General features: G+C 39.0%; 1 protein-coding gene across 2 annotated transcripts in view; it reads right to left on the reverse strand.

The window, feature by feature from the left end:
* The window catches only part of LOC136752947 (NF-kappa-B inhibitor delta), a 43,714-nt gene that overhangs the window by 9,551 nt on the left and 16,439 nt on the right, over positions 1 to 17,724 (reverse strand). For both annotated transcript variants that reach the window (XM_066708698.1, XM_066708691.1), the window contains exons 3-7: positions 14,021 to 14,063; positions 13,279 to 13,553; positions 10,877 to 11,142; positions 7,738 to 7,843; positions 6,921 to 7,067 (exon numbers count right to left, since the gene is read on the reverse strand). In XM_066708698.1, coding sequence (XP_066564795.1) covers positions 6,921 to 7,067; positions 7,738 to 7,843; positions 10,877 to 11,142; positions 13,279 to 13,553; positions 14,021 to 14,063 — 837 coding nt within the window. The remainder of the gene's footprint in view (positions 1 to 6,920; positions 7,068 to 7,737; positions 7,844 to 10,876; positions 11,143 to 13,278; positions 13,554 to 14,020; positions 14,064 to 17,724) is intronic.

The following is a 17,724-nucleotide window of genomic DNA, read 5'->3' on the forward strand; positions in this document are numbered from 1 at the left end:
GGAAAACAGTGAAAACCATATACAATCTGAATAAAAACAAAAATGTATATATACATGAGAAAAATACACCAGAAGGAGCTGTATTTGTAACTTTAACTGAGCACCAGATATACTCGAGATTACGTCAACAAACTGGTATATTTTTCTTTGCTTTTAACAGACCGTACAGTGGAATGTTCAATATTCATATAAAAAATTTGGCCATCAGCTGAGGCACTCACACCACTTCCCAGTCATCAATTTCTTTGATCTATTTGAAGTAGGTTCACTTGTACATGATGACTTCCTATAGGAAAACATGGTTAAGTCAAAATTGTAAATGAAAACATAGCAAGAACATAAATCAAAGCAAGAGCTGACTAAAATCAAGGAAAAGCAGAGTGACACAATTTGAGGGGAATGCAGGCAAGAAAATACCCAGAAGTGGGAAAGGTGGTGGTGATCTTTACAACAGTGTGTGATTCAGCCAATTATAGCCATTTGCACAAAACCTTCAAAACCACTGAAAGTCATCTTAAAATCTCAAGCTCAGCATTGAAATACATGTGGAAAGACATGAACTGCTTTGGGGATACATGCATAATTTAACTTTGGGGTCACTGTATCACATATCTCCCTGAAGAGGAGAACACACAGGTCCCCCACTCATGCTGTTGACGGACTCCAGCATGAGTGATATAGTTCGAGGCTAAACAGAGGGCCTTATTAGATCACTGAGGTCAGGGTATGACAGGCTTTGTGTGTGGGTGGGGATCTTTCGTTGATGGGATGTATTGAAAGGAACTGTTTAAAAATCCAGATAATAGCAGAATGCTCTAAAAGAATAGGCCTTTGGTGAAGGGCTGTGAAACAATCTCTATCAGGAGTTGGAACATAAACTCCAATCAGCTTCCCCACTTCCAGGGAGACAATTCACTACCCGTGGTTGGCACAGAGAATGGGAGGTACAGAGGCCTGACTGGCGTTCTATAGACTGAATCAGAGCTGATGTGGCCTCTAGTGGAGCCCACAGTTGCATCTTGTCATTTCTTTGTTTTAGGCTGTGTTTGTTTTCTGCATTCACCAAGCCACATCTGGAAATAGTTTGTCTATCTTCCTTTTTTAACATCTGCTGAATGGGGACTTTCAGTTTGACAGGATAATAAAATCATGCAGTGCCTCACTGTGTGCAGTAATTCATTCAAAATAATTGTTTAGCTGCTTCCCACACTGTTCCCAGAATTATTTCCAATATGCAAAAGTTGAGTGTGTTTTCCAGAAAAGCTGCATGGAGTAGAATATTTTAAATAAGTTTTTTTCTCAATAAATGTATTGTGCCAATTAAGATGTTGTTTACACTAGCTTATCCCGTACCGTGAGGACTGCAGGCTGTGTTTCCACTAACAAATCCCCCAGCCTTGCCCAACCAAACTTTGAAACTCGGACCTCGTAACATATATGAATCTTTCTCAGGGCTGAAGGGGGCCATGAATGGGATTACGACAATTATTTTAAATCCTGAAAACACACAAAAAAAGGAGTAATATTTGCCTTGTTTATTAATCACTAACTCATTCTAAATATAATCCCTACCTACACAAATATTCTAATATACAAAAGTCTCACAATAAAAAAAGAATATATACATGTTTTTAACCCATCTGTGTATTATGCTTACCTATGACTATAACCAAACCAGAACATCATGATCCGCCATAGGAATCAACATTTTCACTATCACTTTTCCTTTACATACATAATGCATCATCGACTACTCCACACGTTCATTATTCGTGACATCAATCACTTGACTCGCCTTTGTATAGTGTAAATGCGAGCCCACCCCAGTACGGCTCGGGTACGTTAATGTAAACCCAGTAGGAGATGCCTACTCCTCATCTTATTACTGTGGTCTGCGACTGCACTTCTGTGTTTTTGTTTTCCATGACTGTGTGCAAGTGTACCTAGAAGAATTGATGCCGTTTTGAAGGCAAAGGGTGGTCACACGAAATATTGATTTGATGTTGATTTTTCTTCTGTTCACTCACTTTGCATTTTCTTAATTGATAAATATAATCTATTAACGTCTATTTTTGAAAGCATTCTTACTTTACAGCATTTTCTCACACCTGCCTAAAACTTTTGCACAGTACTATATGCCAGAAGCATTAATATCAAGGCTGTGAAAGGCCACAACACATAAACGGATATAAAAAATGACATGGATCAATTATGTTCATTGCACAAGCTGTTTTGTAAGCACCCAAGTGAAACAAAAATACATGTGTTTGGCTCAAAAAAGGTATTGCTGGCTGTATCACTTTGCCATGAGGTCTCAACATTTTTACCTCTAAAAGCCCATAAAAGCATCTTCAATACAGGCAGCTGCAGATGAAATTGCATGTTGGAATTGGATTTGATGTTGACAATGGCAAGGAAATGTACAGCATATATTTCTGGTGCTAGCCTGTACCGAGCACACATTGTTATGCAACTTCCAAACATTTCCATGAATGTGAGAGACTGCAGCTATTGAGAAACAGCAGTGTGGCATGATAATAAAGCATATCCTTATACTACGGACAGAAACGTGCAACATTCAACTATTACAATGTCAGGGAGTCAACCTGTTCAAATAGCTTACGCAATCCACAGCCATTTAAAACAACAACATGTCAATTGCAATAACTGTTTACATGAAGATACCAAATAAAAATAATAATATATTAATTGTTGTTGTTGATATTATTATTATTATTATTATTATTATTATTATTAATAATAATAATAATAATAATAAAAATAAAGGATGTCAGATTTGAGAGACTTGATCACATTTATCAGATATACATCAAAAGAAGCCAGCCTGGACATGTTTTCATAAATATTACATTCTGTAGGAAAAGGTTAGATTACATTATTCACATTCTTAATCGTGTGCGGATCAGTCCCAACCTGTTCGCTTCTTTACACCATTCTCTAAGGCTCAGCTAATCATTTTTAACCAGGGTCAATATTTATTATATATTATCTGATGGCAGCATTGCAGTGTGCCCCACCTTTTTTTCTTTTTTACTTAACACTAGAAGCGCCGAGCCGGTCAATTTGACCGATTTGGTTATTAAAATTTTAATTACTCTGTTTTCCTAAATACACTGCGCATACCCGTTCGTGACTTTTCCTAAATATATGTATTAAACATGCCTACAGCGTTTCAGCTGGATAAACGAGAAAATAAATAAGTTATAAACACATTTACCTAGAATAGCCAAAATCGGGTTATTTTGACCGGTCATTTAAATACATAATAAATCAAACATAACGCATAAACCCGCCTTCGCTTTACAATGGATTCAGTCTGGCACTACAGTGGTGATCTCTACCTGTCTACAGACTTTCATGTGCTTGAAAAACACACGCATTTTACAGCATTACAGGTGTTGTCTTACAACTGTATTCAGATTGAGCTGATACAGTGATTACCCGCAAATAAACATGGATTTGAAAGAGATTGAAGAGAGCTCGTTTTGGACATGCCATGTATGTGAACATGACTGATTCAGGGGCATCAGTGATACTGGCAATGACAGATCACTCGTGGGTTTGTGCCAGTGCTGTGAAAACACTGCGAGTGAAACGCAGGTCCAAATGGCACTGAGTGCTTTTACTCTACTGATCAATACGCGATGATACTGCACAGTACAGAGTGCAATAGCGCAGCACATCCACCAAAATAATGATTCTTGGACACTATCAGCCGAGGAGCTTTTATTGCGATGCTGTATATTCGTGGAGAAAAAGAGTTGACCTGGTAGGGCTGTCTGTGTCTGTGTGGACTGTACGAGCTGTCAGGTATGCAGACTAAATATATAGTACATAGTTTATTGAAATACAAAGCTACAATGACTGCAGTGTGCGGGTTTAGGAAAAAGTGCATTGTTATTTATAGCAATAATATTAATGTCTTATGATCATATTTCAATTGAAATACTGCATTTGTGCTATGTAAATCTTGGATTTGATGTTCATGAATAAAACCTCTGAGTTGTATACGATGGTTTGCCTTTGATTGTCATATCACAGCTGTTAAACAGCTATCGGTTACAGTGACCGGCTATGGCGCTTGAAGGTAATTCAAAATGTCGGCACTTCTAGTGTTGAGTCAAGAAAAAAAGTATATACAGTATATACAGTGTATATACACTCACCTAAAGGATTATTAGGAACACCATACTAATACTGTGTTTGACCCCCTTTCGCCTTCAGAACTGCCTTAATTCTACGTGGCATTGATTCAACAAGGTGCTGAAAGCATTCTTTAGAAATGTTGGCCCATATTGATAGGATAGCATCTTGCAGTTGATGGAGATTTGTGGGATGCACATCCAGGGCACGAAGCTCCCGTTCCACCACATCCCAAAGATGCTCTACTGGGTTGAGATCTGGTGACTGTGGGGGCCAGTTTAGTACAGTGAACTCATTGTCATGTTCAAGAAACCAATTTGAAATGATTCGACCTTTGTGACATGGTGCATTATCCTGCTGGAAGTAGCCATCAGAGGATGGGTACATGGTGGTCATAAAGGGATGGACATGGTCAGAAACAATGCTCAGGTAGGCCGTGGCATTTAAACGATGCCCAATTGGCACTAAGGGGCCTAAAGTGTGCCAAGAAAACATCTCCCACACCATTACACCACCACCACCAGCCTGCACAGTGGTAACAAGGCATGATGGATCCATGTTCTCATTCTGTTTACGCCAAATTCTGACTCTACCATCTGAATGTCTCAACAGAAATCGAGACTCATCAGACCAGGCAACATTTTTCCAGTCTTCAACTGTCCAATTTTGGTGAGCTTGTGCAAATTGTAGCCTATTTTTCCTATTTGTAGTGGAGATGAGTGGTACCCGGTGGGGTCTTCTGCTGTTGTAGCCCATCCGCCTCAAGGTTGTACGTGTTGTGGCTTCACAAATGCTTTGCTGCATACCTCGGTTGTAACGAGTGCTTATTTCAGTCAAAGTTGCTCTTCTATCAGCTTGAATCAGTCGGCCCATTCTCCTCTGACCTCTAGCATCAACAAGGCATTTTCGCCCACAGGACTGCCGCATACTGGATGTTTTTCCCTTTTCACACCATTCTTTGTAAACCCTAGAAATGGTTGTGCGTGAAAATCCCAGTAACTGAGCAGATTGTGAAATACTCAGACCGGTCCGTCTGGCACCAACAACCATGCCACGCTCAAAATTGCTTAAATCACCTTTCTTTCCCATTCAGACATTCAGTTTGGAGTTCAGGAGATTGTCTTGACCAGGACCACACCCCTAAATGCATTGAAGCAACTGCCATGTGATTGGTTGGTTAGATAATTGCATTAATGAGAAATTGAACAGGTGTTCCTAATAATCCTTTAGGTGAGTGTACATACGATTACAGGTCAATTTTTTTTTCCTTTCAACAGCCAAAAGTTTAATAAAATATAATGTGCCATATTCAAATTACTGGCATGTACTCTGCGTAAAAGGCTTATTTCCTAATGCACAATAGCTTTAAATGGACGAAAGTTTTGTTTGGGGAAACACCCAGACCTTCACTCCTAAGTACAATTTGCATAGGGCCTCTTCCTGCAACACACAGGACTTACTAATGTCACACTCCAGTACAAAAGAAGAATCACACTATGCTTCAGCTGAGTAAATAAAATACACTCACGGCTAAACCATGAGTATGATATACTTTAAAGTGGAAAATCAATCAATCAAATCAATCATGACAATAATGACAATCATGTTCACTGCTTGTAGTTACCTAAATGTGAATCGATCTGGAATCTTTACATTTCTGACAATAACCCCCGAACTCTTTGGAGACGGTCACATCATTGAGATTGTGTTGGCACAATTGGCGTAATGGCCCAGACTGTACTGAACCTCAAGGGAGAGTGAATAGTCTTTAGTTGTTTTCAGGAAACATTTATATGTGGGGCAAACTGGACAATAGAAGTAAAGCCAAGTAAACTGTTCCTAGGGACAGTGGGAAGCAAAGGACCACTGGAGATCCTTTACACATGGGAACCTATACTTAGTACATGGTAAACACCAGTACCAGTAGTTTTTGTAATATGATACACACTGTAAACGTATATAATCATGCTTTTGTGGTTTTGATTGCAGCATCTGTCAGCTCTGCTAATTATGAAGTGATACCGAATTTTGATGTATCTTAACCTTTTGGTTTTACGTGGTAGACAGAGTGGCGCCACATTTCATCAGAACACCGTCATAGTGTTCCCCGTGTACACTAGAAAAGAGCTTATTTTTCTTGCTAAACTGGAGATTTGCATGTATGCAGAAAAACAAGGAAAAAGATTACATTTTATTGGTTGACAGTGAAAGTTTTTTTGTTGTTGTTTTTTTTCTCACCACTATGAGCTGCAAGGTGGTGTTATGACAACTTGCTGAATACTGGCTGTACAGTGTGTAACCAGGGCTTATAAACTCAGGCACTTGTGCTTACAGACAAAATAAAGTAACAACAACAAAAACATGTTTGAAAATACAGAAACGGTGGTTAGGCAGATTGTGAAAAGTTTGTGGGTATTACTCGTGTTTTGTTTTTTGTCAGAGACTTGACTGAACATTGTGTATCCTTTCCTGATGAAATTCTCACTGTGTCTTTCTAAAGATATTAAAGATATTGTTTAAAGTGGAAAAAAATCCATCCCCAAGAATAGGTATTTATATCAGAAGAGAGAAAGAGGATTTCATTCTTGCAAATCATAAATAATATTAAATATAAAACAATTGTGGAATTATAGATTTGGAAGATAGAAAAGCAGAGAAAAATGTACACGAGTAATGGGGTATTGAGTGGCATGTAACATTTAATACATTACTGAGCAGGATGGGGTGGGGAGCCAAAAAAACTAAATTAAAAGTACCTGAATGACTTCCAAGTAACCATATATGGAAGCGAGGTGGAGAGCTGTCTGGCCTTTATCATCAACCACATTCACATCAGCTCCAAGACCAATGAGATCATGCAGGATATAAGGCTGATTGGCAGCCACAGCAACCAGCAGGGGAGTCTGAAAGAACAGAAATCATACAGATGAACACACGACACTGCCCTACTGTCACAGAGAATAAAGCTAAACAACCCCAAAGGTCATATTTCAATCTGTATTTATCAGCCTATGCTGCCTTTGTATGTTTATTTTATGTTATGTTATGTTAGTGTGTAATAGTTTGATTAAATTTTATTACAACACACCCAAATATGAAAATGTGATCACTCTGAGGAGTTCATGTATCATATTTCCAAGAACCCAATAACGTCTTACTGTAATTGCAAATAATTTAACTTTTTTGACCAATTTGTAATACACTTGATACACTTAATACATTACAGACCTCTTACTAGCTACGGAGAAATTAAAGGGAAAAATAGGCAAAATGCTAAATATGCAGCACAAAATGCATGCAAAATGCAACAAAAGGTGCTGCAGAGGTGCACTAAGGGAGATCACATTGATACCATTATAGACTTACAGCAACAGGAAAGATTCTCAATTAATCGTAGCCCTTCACAATTACACAGGGATGCACCCACTGACAATGACAGGATCAAGTGAAGAAGTAACATGATATTATTGGATCCTGTCTGCCAATGAAATCAAATGGGGGTTTGACTGTGAATGTTCACATATCCATTAAAAAACTAAAGAAACCCACAGGGAAGGCACACTTCCAAATTACCTTTCCGTGGTGTTCCTTGGCGTCGATTCTGTGCAAGTCTCTCATTTTCTCGGCAGCTGCAAAGGCATATTCTCTCATTTCTTTGGCTACATAAATGTGGAGAATCCTAAGACAAGAAAAGACACGCTCGGATGATCAGTATTGGCTGATTGTTGTCACTCTAAAAAAACGAGTTGCCCAAACAAGACTCGAATATGAAGGCATTCTCTGAAAAGCCGTGTGACCGTGCAGGTGGTGCTAACTAGCTCTTTCCAGTTATTATAATTAGAGGCAGATTGAGGGATAAAACATCAGGTTCTCCTGCACAGAGGTGAGGATCCATTCATGCACAGTGCATGTGTTGCAGTGCAAGTTAAAATTGTGCAAACACTCAAACAACATAAATCCAGTTCTGAGACTCACAACTCCCCCCTTTATTCAGTTGAAACTCTAGGATATGTGTAGATCACTGCATGTTATCATTTTGTTATGCATTTTTACATATGAGTTATGAGTAAAATATGTTTTAGCTGACAAACAGTGTGAAATCAGGACTACTCTGTGTGATAAAAAGACAAAATGCAAATATGTTTTATGTGTATCATAAGAATGCATTTCAGCACGTTTGCTACCCCTCCCCTTTCCAGCAGTCAGTAAAAATTATACTTCAGAGAGAGGCTTTCTGGGATCTGGAATAAATCAAAACTTGCACATCATTATTCGATTTGATCTTTTAACATCAGATTCCTTCAAGTTGATGGGCACACCCAATGAGGTCTTAAGATAGCATTGCTGCTTAGTAACTTAGTAAATAGTACAAAAACAAAATGTCTGTGAAGTATAGCCATGTGTAATATTATCAGTTAAGAAAGGATAGATCATATAAGATATTATCCAATATCATATAATGTATGCAGAAAACATTAAAGTAATACATTGATAATAATTGGACACTTATTTGGATGGTCATTCTTTTCTTTATTTTTAAAACCAAGCATCAATTTTGCAGAACAACCCAAATAGCTTTTGCTTGTCTTTTGTTTTTTGTTTTAAAAATGCAATATTTAGCTATATTACAACCAGATCAGCAAATACATTTTTACACTTTTTATAATACATTTTAGACTGGAATGAAGCAAAAACAATTAACATAAATTTAAACTAAAATAATAAAACATGCATTACAAAAAGACATTAAAGTGAAATAAATAGAGCAAAACAAAACAAAAAGCTTTACTGGGTTTTTCTGCAAAATCACCCTGTTTTGTTCCCATAATACATTACTCCAATATATACAAAGGGTATCTCCCGACAGACCGAGATATCGGGGAGCTGGTACTGAGAGATTCATTTTATTGGTGTAATTGAATTTATGATACAAAAAAAACTACAGCCATCATGATTTAAATGTTTTGCAAGTTTATGTGAGGAGTTATCACCTATCATGCTGATGCATTGTGGGTAACACTCTGGGCTTTGTAGCAGAAAAACCCAGACATTCATATCAATAGTCATATCAGAACAAATCAGATGACCAACACATATAAGCCTAAAATCACATCAAAAGTGTCAACGTAAATCAAACACAGACTTGGCTTGACACCAATACTTTGACCCACCCACCAATCACAAATTGTTTGCTAAACACAAGTCTTGTGACTTCTACCATCAAGAAGTGAGATTGTAAATTGCACTCGGCAGTTGGATCAATACTTCAAAGTAATCTGAGATAGTTTTGTTCAGTTAATGCAATTTTAATCCCAACTTTATCTAGAAATTTGTTAAATAGGTATTACAGAGACCTAGGCCATATCAAAATGATTACCAAGCACAAAGAAATGTTGTGCAGTGACAGAATTGCAGCCTGAGTGAACTGAACACAGAGTAGCAACCATAAGTGTAACATTTTAAGTGTATATAAATAAGAAAAACCTTAGCTTTTGCATCTTCCAAACTGGTTTTCAAGAAGAAGTCTCTTTAAATTTGTCTGAGTAAAGGCAATCAGAAAGCAATGACATTTAAAGGTCCAACAAACAAACAGGAATCTATGTCGTGATATTGACCTTTTCTATTATATCATTTTTAGAACTCCTTTTTATTTTTTTAAATTCATTTTTTAATTTTCACTCAGCCAAATCACTTAACATTTGCCAAGATTATGTTATTTTACTTTAACCCCATTTACCTTTACTCGAATTGAGCCTGAATGATCTCGATATGCATATCGCCTACACTTGAGGCTAAGAAGTACTAGGTGATACACTTGCATCCGAAATGTGGGAGTCCTTTGAGTGGTAGAGCCCTTCATTGAAACAGGGAGCAGGGAATTTGTTTTGGCTCCCTTGCAATTGACTGAAAGTTACCAGGCACTGTGGCAGTTTGCCCTTAAGGGTAAAGTTAAATAAGGGACTGCACCAACCCCAAGGGGGATCTGTAAGGACTGAGACATATAAAACGGGGAGAGGATCGAGAAAGATAAAGTATAGTTCTGGAAGGATATTTCTGACTGATTAAAGTTCCCGTCTCATAAAAGATGAATTACAATGCATGGGTGGGGCAGAGGAGTAAGTGTCTTGTAATGATGTGTAGTTTGATTCTGCAAAAGGCTCTCTGGTATTTGGTGAAATTTCAAATCAGCTCCATAGTGGGGCTGCCGCGAGCCCTGGCAACGTGATTGTGTGTTAACCCCCTGGGAGAAGAAATAGATGTTCTTTCTTAGTCTCATTTTTACAGGGAATTTGCGTTTTTTAAACAAATGTGATAATCTCTCTTTTAGGATGTATCGGCAAGTTGTGTGCTAGAGGACAAGCGGTCCCTATGTTCATTTTTGTTTACTTGTTGTTTTTTGGGTCCAATATGTATCACTGTCTAAAGCCATATTTAGTAATAATATGTGAAAGTTGGAAACTGCATGGAAATTGCACAAGGTAAAAATGACACACATTTTGCCTCATGTTAATGCATATCTACACATTGTTTTCTCTGTCCATTTCTTAAATCTCATCCCATGAAATCAATCTCTCTCTCCATATAAAGCCAATCCCTTACGAACACAAAAAGTACCAAAAGTGAATGACGCAACTCATGCCTGCTGCCAGTCCTTTCTGAGAGCACAGTACCTCAGATCCCTTCAATAAACAGAGTGTGGTTGGCAACATACGTGTCCTTGTCATCATCCTCCTCCAGCAGCTTCTCAATGGGGAGGCTGGCCACAGTGCTCCTGGCCTGTTCCAGCCGTTCAGGGTCTGGCTCGGGCACGGTGATGGGCAGGGGCAGGAGCTGCGTGCCCGTGAAGGGCGTGACACCGGGGGGACACTGCATGGCCGGAGCAGGCAAAGCAGCCAGGGGTTGGGCCCAGGGGAAGTAGGCCAGAGAGGAGTCTGGGAGGTCTGCTTGGGGCAGGGTTGTGGAAGGCGGGTTTCTGGTCTGTTCAAACATTAAACACATGACAAAAAATGTAACACATGATATATATATATATATATATATATATATATACAGTGAGGGAAAAAAGTATTTGATCCTCTATCAATCAGCAAGATTTCTGGCTCCCAGGTGTCTTTTATACAGGTAACGAGCTGAGATTAGGAGCACCTAATCTCAGCTTGTTACCTGTATAAAAGACACCTGTCCACAGAAGCAATCAATCAATCAGATTACAAACTCTCCACCATGGCCAAGACCATATAGCTGTCCAAGGATGTCAGGGACAAGATTGTAGACCTACACAAGGCTGAAATGGGCTACAAGACCATCGCCAAGCAGCTTGGTGAGAAGGTGACAACAGTTGGTGCGATTATTCGCAAATGGAAGAAACACACAATAACTGTCAGTCTTCCTCGGTCTGGGGCTCCATGCAAGATCTCACCTCGTGGAGTTTCAATGATCATGAGAATGGTGAGGAATCAGCCCAGAAATACATGGGAGGATCTTGTTAATGATCTCAAGGCAGCTGGGACCATAGTCACCAAGAAAACAATTGGTAAAACACTATGCCGTGAAGGACTGAAATCCTGCAGCGGCCGCAAGGTCCCCCTGCTCAAGAAAGCACATGTACAGGCCCGTCTGAAGTTTGCCAATGAACATCTGAATGATTCAGAGGAGAACTGGGTGAAAGTCTTGTGGTCAGATCAAGCTCTTTGGCATCAGCTCAACTCGCTGTGTTTGGAGGAGGAGGAATGACCCCAAGAACACCATCCCCACCATCAAACATGGAGGTGCAAACATTATGCTTTGGGGGTGTTTTTCTGCTAAGGGGACAGGACAACTGGAGCACATCAAAGGGACGATGGACGGGGCCATGTACCGTCAAATCTTGGGTGAGAACCTCCTTCCCTCAACCAGGGCATTGAAAATGGGTTATGGATGGGTATTCCAGCATGACAATGACCCAAAACACACAGCCAAGGCAACAAAGGAGTGGCTCAAGAAGAAGCACATTAAGGTCCTGGAGTGGCCTAGCCAGTCTCCAGACCTTAATCCCATAGAAAATCTGTGGAGGGAGCTGAAGGTTCGAGTTGCCAAACGTCAGCCTCGAAACCTTAATGACTTGGAGAGGATCTGCAAAGAGGAGTGGGACAAAATCCCTCCTGAGATGTGTGCAAACCTGGTGGCCAACTACAAGAAACGTCTGACCTCTGTGATTGCCAACAAGGGTTTTGCCACCAAGTACTAAGTCGAAGGGGTCAAATACGTATTTCCCTCATTAACATGCAAATCAATTTATAACTTTTTTGAAATGCATTTTTCTGGATTTTTTTGTTGTTATTCTGTCTCTCACTGTTAAAATACACCTACCATTAAAATTATAGATCATTTCTTTGTCAGTGGGCAAACGTACAAAATCAGCAGGGGATCAAATACTTTTTTCCCTCACTGTATATATATATATACACACACACACATACACACACACATTTTCCTACAGGCAGTACTTCAGAGGCTCAGAAAACACCAAGGTCTGAATTACTCCCACAGATACAGACATTTGATTTTAAACATAATCATTTTAGACATAATCATGTTTTTGTTGTTGTTGTTTATCATATTATGTCCTCCAACACAAGACACACAACCCAATGTTACATTTTAAATATTAAGTAGCCAATACTAGGGTGCTACAAAATATAACATTGTATGTTGTGTTGCTTCAGTAGTATAAATATTGTGCCTACTACATTTATGTGTCAGCCTACACACATAGGTTGTGTCCTGGACGCTGCCGCCTGTCTGATGTCTTTGGCAACTGGCACAGGAAAGTCAAACACTGGTACAGTCATTTTGGCATTAATCTACTTGAGTTCAGAAGTAAGACAGACATCTGGTTCCTTTTCTCATTCCCTGGACGATTGTGAGCCGATATCTCGAAAGTGATTGCAGGGGGCGCTTAGAGTCAGAGATTAAAAACTAGTTAGGATGTGAACTGTGAACAGCAAAAAGCAAAACAATGAGTTGACGCCCTTCTAAGCTATTACAAAATGATCTCTTGCAATGCATTCTGGATTATTTATTTGTACTGTACATGGAGAACCTTAAAGAAAAGAGAAAAACAATGCAACTCACCCCAAAGTTAGTGAAGAGAGGAGTATGTGTGTAGGTGAGCACAGAGGAGGGCCCCACAACTGTGTAGCTGGGACACACAGGCTGCACATACATATCTGTAGAATACGAGGGTAACGGCTGGTCATGGGGCAGGTACTCGGGGCACGACGTCCAGTGGGTCATGGGCTGCAGTGTGGTGGCTGTGGGCTGGGTGAGCCAGCCAGTGCAGATTGCACCGTCCTCAGCCTGAGACAGCTCCGAGCCGGTGCCACCAACTTCCATAAAACTGGCATGGCCTGAACACGGACAGCAGGTGGAGAGACAGGTGTTAGCTTCCCTGGAGATGCTGTGTTTTTATATGGTTTTCAAACAGAAAAGTATGGCCCTGAATCAATATTTCAACAGACCTACAAGACACATGTAAATGCCAAAAACTACAGAAAAGGGGAACATCTTTTTTGTTGAACTAATATTTGATAATTTAATTATTGAGACCTGAGTACAGTTTAGCTTAGTACATATTTCTTTAAATAGTAAGCAATTAGTAAAAAGACCATGAGGGTCAATAGTATTTTAGTATAAGTATTTTAAGAGCATACTTTCAAAGTTGGGCAATAATAAAGCAGTAAGATTTAGAGATGCTAAAGTAATATTATTCCATTAAATTTCCAATTCCAAAAAGTAAGTTTAATTTCCTTTGGTCCTTAGTTTCCTTCCTCTCAGAGACATTTTCTGGAACAGAAAACTTGTGCAGAGAACTTACCAAATTGAGGATATGCTGAGAGGGCAGTATGTGGCACCACAACCTAGAAGGGATAATTATGTAGATTTCCTTTAATAAGGCAATGTGTTTATTATGCAAACTAAACCAAAACAGATACAGTGGCTCTGAACAATATTCACCCCCTTGGACTTTTCCACATTTCATTGTGTTACAACATGAAATCAGAATCAGATGGAGTTTTTGCCACTGATCAACACAGAAAATGTCCATAATGTCAAAGTGAAAAAATTAATCTGCCAATTGTTCTAAATTAATTACAAATACAAAACAGAAAATACTTGAATGCATAAGTAATCACACCCTTCAGTCAATATTTGGTAGAGGCACCTTTGGCAGCAATTACAGCCATGCGTCTATGTTGATAGGTCTATACTAGCTTTGCACATCTGGACACAGCAATTTATGCCCATTCTTCTTTGCAAAATGTTCTCAATTGGAATTCTGGGCTTTGACTGGGCCACTCCAGGACATTGACCTTTTTGTTTTTAAGCCACACCAGTGTGGCTTTGGCTGTATGTTTGGGGTCATTGTCCTGCTGGAAGTTGAATCTTCTCCCAAGTCCCAGGTATCTTGCAGACATCAGCAGGTTTACTTTGAGGATTTCTTTGTACTTTGCTGCATCCATTTTGCCCTCTAAGTTTCCAGGCCCTGATGCAGAGAAGCATCCCCATAGCATGATGCTGCCACCACCATGCGTCATGGTAGGGATGGTGTTCTCAGGATGATATGCGGTGCTGAGGCCAAAAAGCTCTATTTTGGTCACATCAGACCATATAATCTTCCTCTACTTGGTCTCCCACATGCCTTCTGGCAAACTCTAGCCGAGATTTGATATGAGTTTTTTCTTCTCCCATAAAAGCCACGTTTGTGAAGCACCCGGGCTATTGTTGCAGTATGCACAGTATCTCCCAGCTCAGCTGTGGAAGACTAACTCTTTTAGAGTTGACAACCTTCATAATAAAAAAACAACAACAAGGATAACTCAATGTCCAGTGAGAAATCCATTACATCTTGCTAAAATACAGTGAAAGAGAAAGTATGTCAAAATTTGGCATACCTCTAGAATTAAACTTTTCAAATACAATCTGATATGTGAAGGTCAAGGAAAATAACAAAAAAAAACATAATTAAAACTAAAGAAGAAATGCCAAATAGCTCCTGTTCACAGCCCATCCCTACCCTTTTTACAAGTAAAACTTAATCTCTTGGAAGATGAATAAGAAAATCAATTTTAAGGATGACTGCACAGCTTGAAATTTGAGGAAGTTCAGGACACAAAATGGGGAACTAATGAGAGTAATGGGAGTTAAGGTTGCTTTATAAGATTGCTGATTAGTGTTCAATGGAACATCGACACTCTTACAGACAGCATTGTGACTACAGTATCCAGCACTGTATCCATTACTCACAGCGGCGCTTCATGCCAAACCACTTGTCCGTTAACAGCCTTATTTTATTTAAAGTGCTAGGCACACACATCTTACTTGGTGGATGCTGTATGTATGATTAATGTTACTACTACAATTATAGTATTTTTTCTTGGGGGGGGGAACTTATTTAAACCTATTTTACTGACCAATGGCTTGCGAAAAGTGAAAACTCAAGACTGACGTGCACTGCAGCTTTAAGTGAAGATTATAGAACAAACCTTGAAGAACAAAGAAATCCTTTGTCACTCAGATATAGTACTTCATAGTATTATATCTGTTGTCTCGGGGATTATTTACCTGCCGCAGACAATCCTATCAGCTTTCTTCCTACTTACATAATTAAATGAGATAATTCTCCCTGGCTTGTTGTTGTAATGCTGCAGCTAAAGGAACGAGAGTCAGAGCTCTGCTTGCGGGTTTTGTGCAGCACCTGTTCCAGCTGCACCATGGTCTAATCAAGTGTATACTCATCAGTTTATAGCCCATTCATTTATCCTTACAATGCAATACAATAGCTAACAATAATAACTGTTTCGAGGAATGTACTGTTAAAAAGGCTACAACTGCATGTAAGGGATAAACATGCTTCTAGGCATATTTCCACATAATAAATATCTTATTTGCTGTACCTTACAGAACCATTTAGGCCCCAGGAGTGTAAATAATTAGTAGAGCCACTGTATGTACACTTGACACACCTCATTCAGATATCACAAAATGTATTTTATTGCAATCAATTCAGACTCTGCTTGGGGTTTAATGGGCCTTGGTATTGTTTTTTTGTGTTCTCTGGGTCATATCTACACTGATTCTCTGGACATGATATCCCCAAAGAGTGTGAAGACACTGTGCATGTTTGAACTGAGCCAATAAGTCAATAATTTATTGAAAAATCAACGGATTATCAAACAAAATGATTGTTGTAAAAGCGTACTACTCCCCTGTTCAACAACTTTAACAACAACACATTAAACTTCACTTCAGGCTTCACTATAAATAATTCAATGTTAAATGAAATAAGTAAGTGCAGTGATTGAACTGAGATATAATATCAAAATGCCCCCCGAAGTTGCACCATAGCAAAGAATAATAAAGTGTAACCATCTGTAAATACCCATTCTACTCAATTAGACTCCCTCCAAAATCAGTTGAGTGATTTTTCTAGAGAAAGTATTACATTAGTTTCAAGTTTTATTAGCTGGACATTCATGAAACAGATTCCTGCATTGTGTATAACTAAAAGCATAAATATATTCTTTTTTTTTCTGAACGTTTCGTTGTTAATTGTAAAATGAACAATTGCAACAGTGATATTGTATAGGTTTCTCATTGTGGTCTTACTCTGTCATTTTCTATTTGTTTAAAATGTGTGTCTATATGTTCTAATAATGTTTTTCTCCCAAAAATGTGTGTATATATACACATGCACATACACACACACATACACAAAGCCATACACATTTATTTAAAGAATAAGTTTTGTTGGCAGGTTTAAGGTTACAAGGAGGAGCTCTATTGGCAGTGGACTCCTTGGCAAGGCTGTGTTGTGATTTGCATGGGCTGCGAGCCCAGCCCTGCAGCATTTCAAGGGGCAGGTTTAAACTGTCAGCTAAAAACACCTGGATTATTTGAGGACAACATGCAGAAAACCCCTTTAAATCTCTATCCTTCCCCAGGCATGTTCTGTGCAGGAGGCAATGACTTCCATGCTCGCAGAGTCTGTCCCACCTCTCTCATTACCAGGGGCTCCCCACCAAGCCCAGCCACAGGTATATAAAGAGTAGGTTCACTCCATTTCAGGTCAGGGCTTCACATGCTATTTAACAGTACAAATAAATCTTGTATTTTATATGTTTAGCACAACAACAATGAGGACTCTGTATCTCTGCCACCTATTTATCTCTCTGGCTACCTATCGGTTCATTCTTTTGTGTCTGTCCTGTTAATCTATCTATGCATCTATCTTTGTCTTTCTTTGCTTGTAAACAGTCGGCAGTATGTGGGGGGAAGGGGGATGGGAGGGTTTTTAAATGTTTCATTGTTAGCGTCCCTTGGTGAATGATCTGTAGTATTGGGGGGGTAGGGGTTTTGTGGTTTGCTAGATTTTTTATTTTAATTTTTGGACATTGTTTTTTGGATTTGTTAAAGTTGATTTAATATCCACCCATGTTCATCTCTTGATCTCTCTTTTCTCTCTGCATATTTCTTTTTCTAAAAATTAAATAACGAAGGAAAGAAAATAACAAAAAAGTT

The sequence above is a fragment of the Amia ocellicauda genome, chromosome 1 (genome assembly GCF_036373705.1).
Source record: "Amia ocellicauda isolate fAmiCal2 chromosome 1, fAmiCal2.hap1, whole genome shotgun sequence".
In the NCBI taxonomy this organism is placed as follows: domain Eukaryota; kingdom Metazoa; phylum Chordata; class Actinopteri; order Amiiformes; family Amiidae; genus Amia; species Amia ocellicauda.